Source organism: Pleurodeles waltl, chromosome 6 (assembly GCF_031143425.1).
Source record: "Pleurodeles waltl isolate 20211129_DDA chromosome 6, aPleWal1.hap1.20221129, whole genome shotgun sequence".
NCBI lineage: Eukaryota > Metazoa > Chordata > Amphibia > Caudata > Salamandridae > Pleurodeles > Pleurodeles waltl.
This window is the reverse complement of record NC_090445.1, coordinates 997,042,235-997,059,874: the sequence shown is the minus strand read 5'-3', so window position 1 is coordinate 997,059,874 and position 17,640 is coordinate 997,042,235. Positions and strand designations below refer to the sequence as shown.

At 42.2% G+C, this 17,640-nt stretch overlaps 1 protein-coding gene across 1 annotated transcript in view; it reads left to right on the top strand.

The window, feature by feature from the left end:
- Positions 1–17,640, top strand: part of ASAH2 (N-acylsphingosine amidohydrolase 2) — a 302,407-nt gene that overhangs the window by 214,805 nt on the left and 69,962 nt on the right. The window contains exon 16 of the mRNA XM_069242459.1: positions 3,704–3,743. Within this exon, the coding sequence (XP_069098560.1) occupies positions 3,704–3,743 (40 nt within the window). The remainder of the gene's footprint in view (positions 1–3,703; positions 3,744–17,640) is intronic.

Below are 17,640 nucleotides of genomic sequence, written 5' to 3'. Positions count from 1 at the left end.
GGCAATTGCCCCGCCACCAGCGCCCAGCCAACACAGCACCGCTTCGCCGTTTACAATGTTGTAATATGGCAGGCGGTGTTGTAGTGACGTGGCGGTGGTGATAGAGCAAGCTCCACTAGACCGCCTACTGCCAGTATGGCTGATGGCGACTTCCCCACCTAATAGTGGTGGAGAGCAGCCAGCACTCATAACATGGCGGTCTTCAGGCCACCAACACTGGTAGCAGTGACTTCGGCGGTCTATGGAATAGACCACAAAAGTCATAATGAGGGCCATATTTTGACATAATTTAATGGACAACCTTTTTAAAGAAGCCCAAATGTATGTTCATACAAGTGTAGCAATTAAGCTAAGCAAGCATGGGCCGCACTGAAGAAACCAAAGAGAGTTTCTTTTATCTGTGATTTGCCTTTGGCAAACCAGCGGCTGTATTAGAAATACAGTGCACTTTCCCTGTTTGTGCCATGGAGAACCTTTCAAAAGTTCCACTGGGTGCAAATAGGAACAGTGCACCATGTTGGAAAAGGGCAGTCGCAAACTAGCACTTTCCTTGGGGCAGTGCATTTAAGTGAAATACAGAGCAGCTGTTTAAAAGCTACTTCGTGTTTCACAGTGCAGGCACCAAACCGCCTGCACTTCCAAGAGGGGAGAGTGATCAACTTGCAGGCGGGTGCAGTGAGTGACTGATTCCCTCATTTGCGTGGAGCCACTCCCCATGCAAATGAGGGCAAGTCCTGTCATGATATTGCTGGAGCAACATGTGTGCCACGTCTATCTGTATTACACAAGGGTATGCACAAGAGTTTGCGACCCCTTCTCTAATACTATTGTGTCCTGGTGGCGAACAATGTGGGTGCACTACTGGGGCACACTGTGTAATACGGCTGAGATGCACATTGACTGAGCCTCACTTTCTTGTCTTACCCGCTAGAACCAGTGCTGAGTTGAATCTATTTAGATTTTGATAATTTTAGTTGTCATAGAGCAACTTGATCTCCCTTCATTTTCATTTATAACTGGGAATTTCAAGTGTTAGAGCTATTTTAAAATTAACAAGGAAAGTATGCAGGTTGTCATTCTATAGGTCTTGAAGATAAGTCACCTCCGTGGAGGAAGAATTCGCCAGCTAAGCTTATCCTTTGCTCAAGTCATTTCAGTTTTGATTCTTTGTTCATGATATCACCTAGGCTCCTAGTCCACAATTCCTGAAGGTCGAGACAGGTCTTTAGAGTGGTTTGAGCAAATACCCTATATGTCCACCACCCTTAACTTCTCAGATATATGTCCCATGCTTTGCAACTCTTGTCTCAACCATACTTAGGCCCAGATGTAAGAAGCTCTAGCACCACATTAGCGTCATTTGTTTACGCTAATGTAGCGTTAGGCTTTATAAATCGCAGCCCCATATGTACAAAGTGGCTCAATGCATGAATTGTGCCACTTTGTAACCCCTTGTGCCACATTATGCCTGCACTAGGAATAATGTCTGCAAGACTGGGTGTTCCCCCGTTGGTGGGGGGGGGGGGGTTAAAAAATGGCACAATGAAATCTAAAAGATTTCCAGCTGCATTTTTTAATGCCTGCTCTGAGCAGGCATTAAAAGGAGGCACCCCAGTTATCAAAATGGGCCTCTATGTACTTTGCAGGACTAGCGCTAACGTTTTTGGTGCTAGTACTGGAAAGTACATCAATAGCGTCAATCATTTTGAGGCTATTGCCCACACCCTGCGCCATGGTGTTCCATATATTAAATACAGCACATACATGGTGGCGGTAGGGGAGCACTAGGAGTGCTAGAAAAGTGCTGTTGCATTGGATGCAGCGTCAATTTTTTAAAATATGTCCTTTAATCTTTATGGGCAAGCAGTTCCTTTTATGGAAGCTGGTTCCCTCCTAGGGAATGCACCCCTACCTGCTGAACGGTTATCAATGCCATTTCATCTCATTCATGATACTGTCATTCACATATTGTGCACAAACTGACTCTTTGAAACACAATTCACACAAGACTACTCAGGCATTTTGTGTGTGTGAAATGTTGTCAGGTCTGTTGTTTACATAGAGTTCTCATTAACATGGTGATGACATCAGTGCTTAATTTATAAAAGAATGAGTTCTGGTGCCCAAAGCTCTGTTCAGAAGCCTGTGGCTGGTAAAATTAAATATTGACATGCTGATTACCAATGCTGACAAGTCTTTATTCCACCCCAGTACCAGACACTTCCTTCCCCTTTACCTCAGGTTGTTTCATTTCCCTCTCTTGCTGTTGGTAAATGCTTACCTCAGAAAAATAAGTGCCTGTCCCCAGAATTGAGTGCCGGTGACCCACATCATCAGCCACCTGCTCAAATTAAGCACTGGGTGCCCTCGATATAGATTTATGAAAAAGCAGATGAGGCAATTCAGTCCAAGTGCTTGCTAGATATTGACAAAACTCAGCATATATTGGTGTTGTTTGTACAGTTACAATTTGCCATCTAGTGACTCTTGATTAATCCTCATTTGCAGAAGATATTTTTGTCTGTCCCCAACCACTCTCCCAAAATTACATTCTCTCTTGTTATAAGCTGACCAAAATGTATTTAGTCTCACTACCCTAGAAAAAATGATTGGGCTGATTCACAAAAACATTTATTAGTACGGAAATAAGCAGTGGTGTTTGGTTATTTTAGGAGGGCAGGGGTGGGCGTGACACAAAAGCACACATGCCACTGAAACTCATTCATTCAAACACATGCACCCACACAAATCCATTCACTACACTCATTTCCAAATATTCAGATATACATGCATGCACGTACCAAACATTCATTTTTAACACACACACCCACACACACATCCACACACACACCTTCAGCTCTGCCTCAGAGGTTCTAGGAGGGTTGAGACTTCTGCCTTCCCTTACTGGCTGGCCTTAGTTCAGCCAGTGAGGGAAGGCAGCAGTCCCAACCTTGCCTTGTCACAGAGTGGTATAGGGTCAGTGAGACTGCTGACCCCACCTCACTCTGTGACGAGGTGTCACTGATTGACCCTTGCCCTGGGCTCTTCAAAGCTTAAAAATGAAGCCTCCAGGTTGGAGTCAGTGGGTGAGCTTCCCCTCGTCAAAGAGGGGAAGGGAGTCGAGGACCTTTGTTGAGCTGAGGAAGTCACGCCCATAAGAGCTGTGACCTCCTCAGCTCAGGAAAGTTCAGCTCAGGCATCCTGGCTGCCTGACCTGAAAATTAGAGTGTCTGTCAGGCTGACCTTTGCTCATCCTGAGAGACACTCTTCTTGAGAGGCAAAATGTGAGGGGGTGTGGTTCCTCAGACTCAAAGGACGCGTTGCAGCTGGGAAGAGTACTCTTTAATGTAGCCTTACCTGCTTTTGTGAGTTTGCCCTGAAAAATCCACCTTTTCATTAGTAAAAGTGAGAAGAAAATACAGTCCTTAGTTTGTTCCCTAAATATTCTCATTTTATTATTCTTTCCACAAGTCCATTTAAAATATGTTTAGAAGTACTACAGGAGTACTACTTTACATATTTCAAATTGTCTTTGAGAACAGAGCTGACAGAGTGAAAATGTATGATATATTCAGTAATGTCACATTTTTTTCTCAAAAGTACATAGAAAACTGCCAACGACAAGAGCCATTTTGCCAGTTGCTTTTTTCACAATCTATTTTGTCAAAATTGCATCGCAATAATGTATTTTTATGACCAACAGAACTATGGCTGGAAGAAGACTCAGGCAAGCTGTTCAGCAGGTAATGGAAGCAGACGCACATTCTTGCTTGATGTTATGTTTCTGATATTATAAACATCTTAATCAAAATCACCGTTAGTCAATAAAGTAACCTATTAGCAAGATATTTACAATGTGAGCAGTTTGAGGGAGATGTGGAAGAAGGATACATCTCAATCTGTAAAACAAATACAAAACAGGAGTTTTGTATCAAAGTGAAGGGGAATAAAGAATGTATGCATGTATGTATGTACGTATGCATGTAATGTGGTATGTGTAATGATCCATCTTAGCCAAAAACCAGCAGAGTGCCGTACTGGGTTTTTACCACCTCATAACATGCTGGCACCATACACACTTTCGAGCTAAGCACTTTCCATATTAAGGTGACACACAACAAGTAGCAAGCAATCTTCTAGGATGTTTGCCCTCCTTGAAGATACTGTAAAAAGGCAGCAATGGTGCTCCCATTTTTTTCTCGCACAAGGGAAAATTAGCTAGAATGACTGTAGCCACAGGCATAGTTTTAAAATCACCAGTGTCTACGCAACACGCATTTTGACATAGGTAATAAAACGTATAGGCCAGGGTATGCATTAATGGCATAAGAAAGATGATAAGGATTAGTAAAAACAAATAAGGCCTGATTGACAAAAGTCATAAACCTTTACCTATGGATGTACACCTACTCCCAATTGGAAATTTGTGACATTTGGCAATTCACACACATTTCCAGAAGGAAGCATGGAAAGTAGCACAGGAGCAGGTCTTCAGCCGTACTCCTTGGAATAACATGTGGCTTTCCTTAGGGGCTCCAGTTCCCTCTGTAGAAAGATCTCCATAGCGGAGAACTCCGCACACTGGAATGGAGTCATTTATGCAAATGCATATTTTGTATTTTTTTGCCTTTATCCTTCCCCCTGCACCCTAGAAAATCTGAGGGGGGATCCATTCTCATTGCCACCCAAGAAGGGCAGTTACTCCGACCCTGCATTGGAGTACATTTATGACTCTTTTCAGGTTGTAAAGAGAAGGGAAAGAAGTTTGGAAATGCTCAAAAGCGATCATGTTTGTGGATGTTCTCAAACTTTCAAGGCAAACCAACATTAAAAATTCCCACTTCGTGCTCCTTAAGCATACAGCTTCAGAGATCTCCACATTTGTGGCAGGCATCTCTTCTCCTTTAAATGGGTTTACGTGTACCAGGAATGCCTTTGTATATTGCTGCCTGGTGTACAACAGGTCAAGACAGTGGTAACATATGTTTACATTTGAATGTACTTTGGTAAATAGGGCCCAATGTGACACTAAATCAGTAAATAGCCATTTTATTTGGGCAAAGCACAAACTTTTACCTCAAGCATATCAAATATATCTATATACAACAAAAATATTGTGAAGGTAAGTATGTGCAGGAAAGTATACATTTAGTATTCTTAGCTCGACATTTACATACATTGAAGATATAATCCTATACTACATGTATATAATCACCTCAATTAAAGTTTGTATTTAATAATCTTTTTACAATATTTTTGTAGCACTATATTCAAGATTTGAGTATTCTGGTGGTGTACATTTGAGTTTGCATGACTATAAGCTCTCTGCAGGCTTTACAAGATTCTTTTCTTAATATAAAAAAATCTTAAACCCTTGGCTAAGAAATAATACCTAGGCTGGAATCACAAACAATTATCATAAAAAATTACCTTCAGTATATGAATAATTTGCAGTATCAAATAGTTTGTATGCATCACAAATACATCACTATTGAAACTATAAAATATTATATAGCTGCCCATTGATATTTCTTGCTATTGCCTCAGGCTTTAGATGAAAAACTGGAAATTTCAAATACCACAATTGGATGCTCTGGGAATATGCATGGGGGTGATGCAGTCTCTCTATCTTAAGTCGAAAATTAATTAATAATTGTCTACTATTGTTTTGAGGGGGTGCTTGTGATTATTGGTATCCGTGTTGCAAGATATATATCCCATTTGTATGAGTGCCAATTTGCCATTTATTTGTTCACATCCCTGGAGGCAAAATGCCAAATATGAATTTAGTGTACAATATGTTTGCACAACATGCTCACACAATGATTAATTAACTGGGATGAGTGCGACTAAATACCCCACTTACCAATCACAGGTACTTGATTCCTTCCGACACTCAGGCCATGAAATCCGATGTGTAAAAATGTGCAACATATACAATATGTGCCTGTCAGGCTTTCATCCTCCAAAAAATGATGTCTAAGGCCAGTACCTACATCTCATTCATATTTGTTCATGCACATGTTAAAAGCCGTTGCTGGAACTGATGTGCTGGACTGCCTATTCATATGGTGTGGATTAGCCTATTATTTCAGCAATCCGAAATCTATTTAAATGCCCTGCACATTGCATTGCACTGTTGATTTATATAGTGCTTACAACTCATGATGAGTCATTGAAGCATTTAGCAGACGGGTAGCACCCCACTCCATGGAGATCAGTGTTAGTTTCTAGTGCTAATTCAAAGTGTTGCAGTTTGTTGTATTATGTGGCATTATTAGAGTTGGTAAACCGATCAGCTGGATGCAATATATAGGCTAGAGGAAAGTTGGTAGTTAGTTGTTGTGAGAAAGTGAATTATTATTTGGGGTAGTTTACTGCCCATCTCAAGGAACAACAACAATTCATCATCATCATGAAATCTTTATTCGGCCAATAAACCATCAAAGCAAACAACAATAAACACACATAATTACAATAATAAATACAGTGAATAAAAACCAAGATAAAACACAAGCAAGGGAAATAAACTCCTATCAGACCCCAAGCCCTTGGCGCTGAGCATACATAATTCCGAACTTAATAGCATAATTCATTAGGATTAAAAACAAAACTAGCATATGTGCACCATACATAAGAGATTAGCACCATTTGTTAACAAAATTCATTTACAGTCTTTTAAAAAACGAGTGCGTATATGCAATGCAGCCACAAGGAACTTGCCAACTGCCAGCGCCGTAGCAGAAGAAGTATCACTTTTTAGGATCCTAAAAAGCAATAGCATATTGTCTAGTGCCCAGGTTCCGGCAGATGGGTACTATCCATTTACATTGAGGGAGAACACAAGCTGTACAGAAAAGCAAAAAATGTTCAATGGTCTCAGATGCAGGTGTTGCCCACCAGCTACTTGTCAAGGACATTAGTGGCAAGCACCCTTAGCAAAAACAAATGTATAAGCTATTAGCAAGGGGATCAAGGATAATATCTAGGAAGGGCTCGTATCGGGGATACCACTTAAGGTAAAAAAATTGATTGGTCAGTCGCCCATGAGTTGTAATGAAAATATGATTGCTCCTAGCATAAGCCCAATAAACTGATTTCAAAGATAGCATTTGGGCTTTCCTTAATCCATGAGGATTCTCACAAAAATTCCATAGACCCAAGATATGGAACCAATTAGACACATGCTTAAACCATGGGATAGAAGCAATATTGGGTCAATTTAAAAAAGCAATAAGTGAGTTTCTATAAGTACTAAGTTCCGGGGAGGTCCATATCCTTATCCAGTATAACAAGGGTTTTAAAACTAGTATATCTAAAATCCGATTAAGACCAAGATCAAGATGGATAGTAGCCAAAGGAGTACTGAATGGGCATGCAAGTAATCCTTTGCCAAAGTTGTTCTCGCTTGCACGCAATCTATGTGCTTCACAATAGTCCCACACCTCAGCACCATAGGTAGTAGCGTTCTGTGCTTTAACTGTATAAATCTTCAAGGCCAGGGATACAGCTCTTGTACCAGTGCTCCTATACAACCACAGAATAGCACCTGACCTATGTTGCAGGACAAACATGCTCTAACTTATCTGATCCTCCCATTTAAAATTATTTGAAATCCTAACACCAAGATAGTCTATGGAACCAACCCTGTTCAAAGGGACACCATCTACAGAATTTGTGTGTCTCTTAGGAGGCCCAGGAATAAGCACCATCAATTTGGTTTTGCTGACATTCAATTTGAGTCCATGATCTGTACAAAAAGCTGCAGAGTTTTAGAAATGAGGAGGGAGTGATCTGCAAAGAATAATATAAGAATGTTTTGAGCATTTAAAGCAGGGGCAACATTCTGGCAAGAAGACAAGGCTTGCAACACACCAATTATATACAAAGTGAATAACAACGGTGCCAGAACACAACCTTGTCAAAGCCCCGCTGAATGGGGATGTGATCTTTCAATTCCCCCTGTTTGTCCCATCTCACCTGGGCGTATGTACCTTCATGGAGCCGCACTAGGAAGTGAATTATGTTCCTGGGTCTACCCACTTTGTCTAAAGCTTCCCATAGTTTCTGTCTGGGAACCAAATCAAAAGCAGACCGAAGGTCCATGAAAAAAACATACAGACTTTGTTTGGCAAGTGTTACATATTTCCAATTTAAAAGAGCCAGCCAGAAGACTTGGTCTAGAGAACTGGTTTTGAGTCTAAAACCCGCCTGGAGATTGGACAACACATGATTATAATTTACCCACTCTAGAAGCCTGTACAAGTCCTGCTTTGCAAACATTTTTTATAGATTGTTAATAAGGCTGATAGGTCGATAGTTAGCAGGGGAGCTCACTTTTCCCTTTTTGATGATAGGTAAAATGTCAGCACCCTTCCAGGGAGCGGGGATAGCCCCCCCTGCTGCTATAGCATTAAATAACATGTTTATGTAACTACACCAGATTTGTGGCTCAGATGTATATAAATCTCCAGGTATTTTATCAGGGCCTGGGGCTTTGGAATCAGGGAAGCAATTGCAGTGCTAGTTTCTTCCAGGGAGAAAACAATGTGGTCATCAGGTCTACTGTGGCCCACCTCGAGCCCACCTGACAAGGGGTTCGGTTCAATCTGTCTCGTGAGAAGAGAGTCGCCACTGATTTCACCGTTGTGCTACATATAAAGGTTATAAAAGTGGTCTACCCAACTCTCTGGTTGGATGTAATAATGATTGAAACTGCCTCTCTCATTATTTTGGGAGAGTAACTTCCAGAAGGATCTACTATCATTTGAATTGGTAGCTTCAAGCGAGTTCTGCCAAACAGTATCACCCCAATTTTTCTTCGCCTGCGCTAGCGCTTTATTACAGCAGCTCTAGCTGACCTAATCCTCCCTGTGAGCGAGACACAACCGCTGTCTTTAGTGCTGATTTAGCCTTTAGAAAATCTTAGTTGAACCACTTAATATTATTTTTAGTATGTGTAGATGCAATCCTCTAGGTAGTAGTCTTACTATAAAAAATACCCTGTAGTTTAGGAATCAGGGTGTCGTGAATATCAAGAATTGGAATATTTTCGAATTCAAAGTCCTCATAGTAAGATAATGCATCAGTAAACAATTTGTAGATCTCGTTGCACAGGAAAGGGTTTGCCATCACCTTCGGCCAGGTAACACGTTTATAATCATTGGTTAGTAATGGCTCAGGCACCAAGGTGGAGTTATTATTTTGAGTTCTCATAAAGACGTCACTACGCAGTGTAAGGAGTAAGGAATTATGATTGATATCATGGCAAAAACCAACCTTCATGTCCTCCAACATGGGCCACAATCTAACATAAACTAAAAAGTAATCAATAATGTGGTCTGCTGGCTGCACTTGAAGTTAAAAGCGCTGTGGTGATCAGAGAGCGTGCAGCCATAATAGACCCTGAGCCCTTGCTTAAGACACAGCACTGTTAGCTGAAGGGCGCCACACAAATTAATAGACAGTCATTTTACCATCAGTTTTCGCCCTCACCTGCCATCAAATCACTACTCTAAGGGGAGGGTTCAAAGGAGCAATTAACATCACCAGCGACCACTAAGTTAATAGAGTGGTGTAATGTATCTGTAAAATCAATCAGCTGAGTGTGAATGGACCGCAAAGTTTTGTTTATTAATATCAGAAGGCCACCATTAGCCCGACCACTGCCAGCAGCAGCAGGTTGGGCCTCTACATGATAAGATAGAAAACCATCCAAGGAGACTGGGGACAAAGCCCAGGTCTCCTAGAAAATGCTTTTATCTTGTTTATTAAAAATAAGCCACCCGCTCGGGGTCCATTAGTTTACTACTCAGCCCTACCAAGTTCCAGGAGAAGATAGATAGCCTAGAATAATTCTCCCTAGACCTGATACTCTGAACCGCCTCCCCTGTCCCACAATCAGCAGGCTCAACCAACACACCATCCTTACTCACAAAGGCTTCTATTGGAATTTCAGCATGAGAGTTTGTGTACAGTCAATTGATAGCATTCAAATCAGAAAGGTTACTATCTACCAGACCTGGTGCCTGGGGTTGGCTGTGAACCGCCTTCTCATCAGCTATTTTACTGGAAGGTCTAGGTGTAGTGGTAACAGGCGGAGATAGTTTTAGCCTAATGCCCACCCCACAAGGCTTTCTATGATAACAGGTGCACAATTTAAAGTCTATGAGGCTAGTCACTAACAGCTTATCATTAAAGAGGATAGAGATAAAATCAAAATGTGATCCTTGTGGACTGTGCCTTATAGCTTCTACAATGTCTGCTCTGATAACAGAGAGACATTTGTACTTTCAGCCAATAGATAACGTTGTTCTTCTGGGAGTCCTGAGTTTCCGGAAATCCTGATAGAATCTTTGGCACCCCGACCATCAAAAAAGTTCTCCCGGACTTTCCCTCACCCTGGGCCTGTTGCTGTATTATTGATGTTCTTGCATCAGGCAAATACTGAGAGCAGTGCTTAATTTGTAAATAGAAAGGTGCCGGTGCCCAAAGCCCTCAGCGGTTGCTGCAATTAAATATGTGAACATTGAACACTGAGGCGGCGTAATCCTTAAGCCATCTTGGTGCTCTTCAATCCATATAAAGTCACTGCCTGTCCCTTCAAATCATACTTGCAGCTTTCTACTTTCTCCCTTTATGACGCTTTTTCGTTTTCCCTTCCTCCGTCTTTCCCATATGTCTTTTGCCCGCAGCAAATGCTTGAGGCAGAAGAATAAGCCCCGGCCCTCAAAAATAAGTGCCGGTGCTCAGCACCGGAAACAACAAGCACAAATTAAGTGCCCAAGTGGTCTTCCCTCTTGTACCCTTGATGTAGCATTCCCAACAGACACCTGAGCACAAGTCTCCCACTTGAGGGACCTTTATGTGGACAGCGAGGAAGGGCTTAGTGAGGTTGCTCTGCTTGGTAGAGGTGCTCCCCTTTGCATCTGAGTCGTACTTACACCTAGTCGCCCCGGAGGAGGACTTTATTCTCTCAGCAAAAGGAGCAAGTTGGCTGATGGGGGGTCACTGATAATGGTAGACCGCAAGGGGCTGAACGTCAGAACCCTCCGGCAGGGCAGTGCCAGGGGTCCCTTTCCCCCAAGGTGGGGAATGCCCCATGCAACTGCAGGTAGAAGGTACCCCCAGTACTTTATCCAGCAACAACAGTACCAAGTACTTTACTTCTTTGAGTTTTGAGTGTACAGATGATAAATCAGGACAGCAGCAGGGTCTCGGAGGGCTTCCTTGGCCCAACAATGTTTTGGACAAGAGTTTGCCTCCACTAGGCTTCCCATTACACACAGAGGAGGCATCTACATGGAGGTCCTCAACAGGCTTCCCAGCACAAACAGAAAGAACATCACCATTGGGGCCACCAACCTACGTGAGTGGCCCACACCGATTGGAGCACAAGATGTTTGGAACCACCACAACCTCAGGACTTAAGGGGTATCAGGGGGTGAGCTCTCCCACATCAAAACTTCCCTTAACGCACTGAGAGACCGTGGGGCCGTCACATTGGTAAGCAGTCGGCGTGTAGGTTAATGCTTCACTTGCGTGTTGGGCTACCCCCTTTGATCCAGGCTTACATATGGTGTTAGATACCCGAACCCTATTCTTCAACATGTCAGGGATTTTATTTTACTGGGGGCCACAATTTACAGAAGTTTAAATTACATTGCTTCTCAGAATGACCTCCACTTCCTCAATCAAGGTGTCAATATCCTCTAGTTTTTCTCCTTCCTGGCTTTCTTAGTTAGGCGTTGCTTGGATTTCTTTGGGCCTTGTGTATGACCAGGAGCATCTGCAGCTTTCTGCTTGCCCTTGGCCACTAATATAGAACTAAAAACTATACAAATTATGCCAGAAACCAAACTGTTAAAATCCGAATTTGGCACTTACTTCTAGAGTGACAAAGAGAGTACCCATCCCAGCCTCTTCTGTGCGCTGCGGGGAAGACCAGCGGGGTCTGGAAAGCAGTGCAGGCTGGGGGATGAAGTCCCACCTCAGCGGGGCCCAAGACAGCAAGGGGTTCCTTCTTTTGGAAACGCGTCCTGCACTGCGGGGAAGACCGGCGCTTTATGTAGCACGTCACTGCTGGGGTCCGTAAAGCGGTGCAGTCTTGGGGATGAAGTCCCACCCCAGTGTGGCCCAAGACAGCAAGGGGTTCCCTCTGTTGGAAGAACAAATCTTCTCAGGGTGAACCCTAAAATCATGAAAAGTAAATTGAGCTCAACCCTCTGGTAGCTATGGCACAGAGCAGGCAGTTTTAACTTAGGGCAATGTGTAAAGTAATTATGCTGTACCAAAACAATAATAAGATGAAAACAATGAGCAATAAAAATCCTAAATCAAATTAGACTATTAGAGACAAAGTGAATAAACAAAATAACACCAAAACAACAAAACTCAAATAACGGTAACCGAAGATATGATTTTTTAAAACTTTTAAGTAGAAGCAGCACCAAGCAGCACTAAGCACTATTGATGGTCAATGGAAGTGGTAGACCAGGACCTAGGTACAATTTGAGTCCGACTGTAATATACCCCTAGTCAGAAACAACAAAGGGATTGGTCCTGGTGGAAAGTCTTGAAGTCAAAGAGTTTGATAAAGCTTTTAAGTCCCACGCAAAAAAGGAACTTTGCCAATTTGTCTAAGAATTATTGAAATTTTCCCTAAGATCCAATTCAAAAACAAGCTTTGTCACTTTTGAGAAGATAAACAATCCCAGCACTGGACCACACTGAAAATATAGCTGCCTCCATGGACCCAAAGGCTTGATACGTTAAGCAGGTTGGTCCCACTGAAGCTCTGGAGATTTATAGATTTCTTGCTAAAAATGTTCTAATTCCCACTGCACAATGGGACTTAGAGCCTGATTTAATGTTTGGCGGATGGGGTTACTCCATCATAAAAAGACAAATATCCCGTCCGCCGTATTACAATTCCATTATATCCTATAGACATCGTAATATGGTGGATGGGATATCCATCATGTTTGTGACGAAGTAACCCATCCGCCAAACTCTAAATCAGGCCCTCAGTCTTTGTTTCAACGGTGCATGGACCTTTGAGCGGGACAAAGCTGAAAACCAGGCCAATGTGGAACTGTCTGTCAGATACCTTTTCGATGTAGCTCTGAAGCTCTGAAGGTTTTCAAAAGTTTTATTCTAATGCTGAACCAGCCTCAGTTGGATATTTCCACGGCCTTGAAGACTCTCAGGGTGTAAAGCAGAGTCCAACAGCAAAGTGCAGTCCAAGTCCAGTTACCATTAGTCAGCTCAGCACTTCAAGAAAAAGGCATCTTGCAGCTTGTTGTATCCTAGTATCCACAAAAGGGTGAGCCTATTGACCCTTGGAGTCCACTTCTATGCATGTGACCTGAGGGGGTTCCTTTCAGGTCACAGACAGCAGGATCTTCTGTAGGTCTAGTAAGTGTTCGAGAGATTGTGCCTTGGGGTGCCACATTTTTGGCTGCAACAGCTTGTGGGTAGTGACTCCTAGGCATGCCCTAAGCAATGTGGTAAACGGTTCCAGTGGCAACTCTACCCTCTTTTGCAGAACTTTCTGTTTGTCCTAGTGTGGCCTGGGCAATAAGCAGTCCCCTTTCTGGTCTCTTTTAAACCATTTCTGTAGGTTCTATTGGCTTTAGGGTCAGCCTGACTATGGGACAAATGCTGGAGTCATTCCAGGTGTCATGTAACATTTACTTGTGATAAGGCAGGCCCTTTTGAAGTTAATTAAGTTCCTGGGCTCACACCTCTTTCACACCTTATTCAGGCCAAGTAGAGGTTGAGCAGTAGCTGGAGAGCTAATGCAAATTTGGCTCCAGCAACTTCAGGAAGGGTAAATGTAACTTTTTTAAAGTTATATTTCCATTTCATTTAATAAAGATCCAACTTCACCATAAGATTGAAATTTTATTAAATAAAAAAATATATTTTTGAATTGAGCCTGTAGGTAAAGGCCAAAAGTTATACATTAGCATGTATGATCTTTACTTTGACTTTTCTTATGTGCCAGTTAAAGCCTGACCACTGACAATGTTGTTTTGGGGCTAGTCGCTGGGGGAACGCGTGATTTTACAAATAACACGTAGTCCACTCTTACACATCATGCACCCTACCTTGTTTGCAGCAAGGTGTACTTAGGGGTGACTAATTTAAAATTTTAAATCAGGCTGTCTTGCATGTAAAAAGGGTGATTTTGACAGATCTGTGCAGAAGGGTTCAAGCTGCTGCTGTCAGGCTACATGGGGTAGGCCTGAAACCACGTTTTTGCTGCCACTATAGTGGATCACACAATAGGTCCTGCAATCCACATGTGGCATCTAACTTTCCATGCCGGGGTGTATTTCTGCATTATATACTATGGACTTATAGGAAAGCTAATTGAGCCAACGAGGTTTAAGCCAATTGTGGCATGTTTAAAGGAGGAGCACAGGGGTAAAATGAGCAGAGTCCTAAAGTCAACAAAGCAGATAGAGAAAATATTGAACAGCTGATATGCAAAAGATGACCATTTTCTACAATTGTTGTTATTGATGTTGATGCCTTAGTTTAGTTTGCTGACTATCGTGGGGCGGACCTAAGCTGGTGTACTTGCACTATTGAAATGGCATGCTATGATCTCAATTAATGCACTATCTCCAATTATGTATGCATGTTGGGTGGAACTGTTGAGGTGCAGAATATGTACCTCTGTTACTCTGTTTCCTCCATCTGTTGGAATTACACTCCTCTTAATTGAAGTCACACCTGGTTGGAGTGGGGGTTGGGTGGGAGAGTGATTGGATTTGGGTTAGACTAGCTAAAACATGTGTTTGGGACACAAAGGGCTTCATTATGACATTGGACCGCAAGGGCTACCACGGTGGTCAGACCGCCGCCAATGTGGCGGTCCGACAGTAAAATTTTGATTGTGGCAGTTGCGCAACAGTCGGACTGTCAGCACTGCCACTTCTCCTCCACTGGAGAGGCTGGCAGTCCTGGCGGTGCTGGCAGTCCTAATCTGCCAGGGCAGCGCTGCAATCAGTGTTGCCCTGAGGATTACAAGTCCCCTCCCTGCTGGCGATTCCATGGCGGTAGTCCTGCCATGTAAAGGCTGGTGGAGACGGGGTGCAGGGTTCCCCAGGGGGACCCCTGCACTGCCCATGCACTTGGCATGGGCAGTGCAGGCCCCCCCTGGCCAGCCCAGCCACGATTTTCATTGTTTGCTTTGCAGACAGTGAAAATCGTGACAGGTGCTGGTGCACCCTACGCATTATAGCATTGCTGCAGGCTCTATCATGAGCCGGCGTCAATGTTGTAGACCGTTTCCTGCTGACCCAGCAGAAACTCTTAATGGGGCCAACGGGAAAAAGACCGCACAGGCGAACCCTGACTGTGGGTGTTTGCAGCCTTTTCCGTCCGCCAAACTCATAATGGCCCCCATAGTTTTGACATGTTCTACTGCCAGTAAATGCATGTTAGGTAATGTGCAGAATAGTAGGAGGGGTGGATGTGGGCTGTTTAATTGTCATCCATTATTATTGAATTTTAATCTCAGTTCTTTTTAGCCTGGGCGATCTATGTGGTTCAACCTATGGCATGATGGAAAGAACATGAGTTGTAATGTCGCTTTGGATGGGGAATTGTATGGTATTGAAATGTCAATAAAAACATATCTAAAAAAAACTCTATATCCACGCTCAGTGCATAAACACTAAGGTGTATATAGATGTAATAGGTATAGTATGTGTTCGCCGTAGCCAATCATCCTCCTGCAAGATGACATCAATGACCCAAACCTCAATCTCGTCAGTGTTTGTGCAAACGTCTAGACCACCCATGCATATTAAAACCCAGTGAGACATCTCCACTGATAGCTAGAGGAAAAGCCTCAGAACATTTGTGTACACCAGGAGCTATTACTTAACTCTTTTTCCACTTTGCAAGACATTTTAGTAAATACATCCCATAGTTAAAAAGTAATAACAGTTATTAGAACCATGGAATTTTGAGAGCTCCCTTGAAGACGATGGATTGGCTCCAGGCTAATAATGGCTCAGTTGTGGCTCGGGACTATAACTTGGATTCCGGGCCTTTAACTTTAACAAAAGGTTTAGTCCTCTGCAGCAGGCTAGAAGGCTACCATATATGCTGAAAAATTGAAAGTTTTGTGTTTGTGCACTAAGGTAGCAATGGAAAAAAAAAAAATCGTTCTTGCGACACTAAGCTTTCAAAAATTATTTTCTTATTATGGAATCATTTTATACATTTAAAAGCATTTCAAGGATACAATGCATCTCTTCCGTACAAAAAAAACAAGTTCGAATATGAACAGCAGTAAATAGGGCTATTTCTAGACGCAGTCCTCCTGCCATTACTCTCCCATCAAAATGACAGATTTGAAACTCTGTAAATAAGCATCACTCCGAATTTGAGGATTGTGAGCTCCATCATGTTTTTGGTTTAAAATTCTCCGTGACATAAAAATTTATGTTTGAAGACGATTATAAGCGGTAGCCCAGTTATGCAAGATATAGACTTACAATCTTGACTGCAAAAATAGGAACAAATAAGATCATTTAAGCAATAATATCACACAATGTTATTTCTTGTCCATAGTTTTGCACAAAATAGCATTTTTGGGGGGAAAATATCAAACTATGGGGCCAGTTGTACTAGAATAGTAGTTGTCAAAAGCAGTTGTGAACTGTGAACTCACACTTCACAAGCAGTATTTTATTTGCGAACTAAGGGCCAGATGTATCAAGAAACCGAATTGCATTTCTTAAATAGCGAATTTTAAGAAATCGCTATTTAAGAAATTCAAAATGGTATGTATGATTTTTGCGATTCGTTAATAGAGATTTCTTAAAATTTATAATGCATTTTTAAAATTTGCACGTGGTTACCACCAAACTTCCATTTGTGGTAATTGCATTTCCTAAATGCCCAATTTGCATTTAGGAAATGCTTGATACATGTGCTTTGGAAATCGCAAAAAGAGAATTCTCTATTTGCGATTTCTAATTTAGAGAATTGCAATTTGCGATTCTCTAAATGCGGTCGCAATTTTAAGGAATCACTATTTTAGCGATTCCTTAAAATTGCACTGCGAATGCCTTTCATACATTGCGAAAGGCATTTTTGCATTCGCAAACGGCCGAATTTTGAAATTCGCACCATTTGCGAATTCAAAAAAGCTTGATACATCTGGCCCTAAGTTATGTACCAATAGACGGGTTCATAGAATAAATATTTATTGGGGGGTCAGGGAGTGTGTAAAATGACCTGCTTAATTAGTGATCATTAAACAGGCTGCAATTTGTGACTTCTACGATTGACTGCAGTAACAGCAATCCACCATACATGTCGTTGCATTTCATAATAGAACAAAATCTACTACTCCTGAACTTGCCATTCCGATTCCCAACGAGAAAGGGGTCCACATCAGACCCCCTTCCTCTTTGCAAATGAGGTACCACCTGTATCTCGTGTTCTGTAACTGAGCAATGGTTAGGGACCATAACTATGGTTGTAAACCATTGATGCGTATGCTACTGATTCACAGTTTGGAAGGAATGCTCAAAACCCGTCTCTTTCAAATCGCAAATCGATAATCATTTCATAACCCATTTTACAATTTGGAAAAACTTTCTCAAATAATGA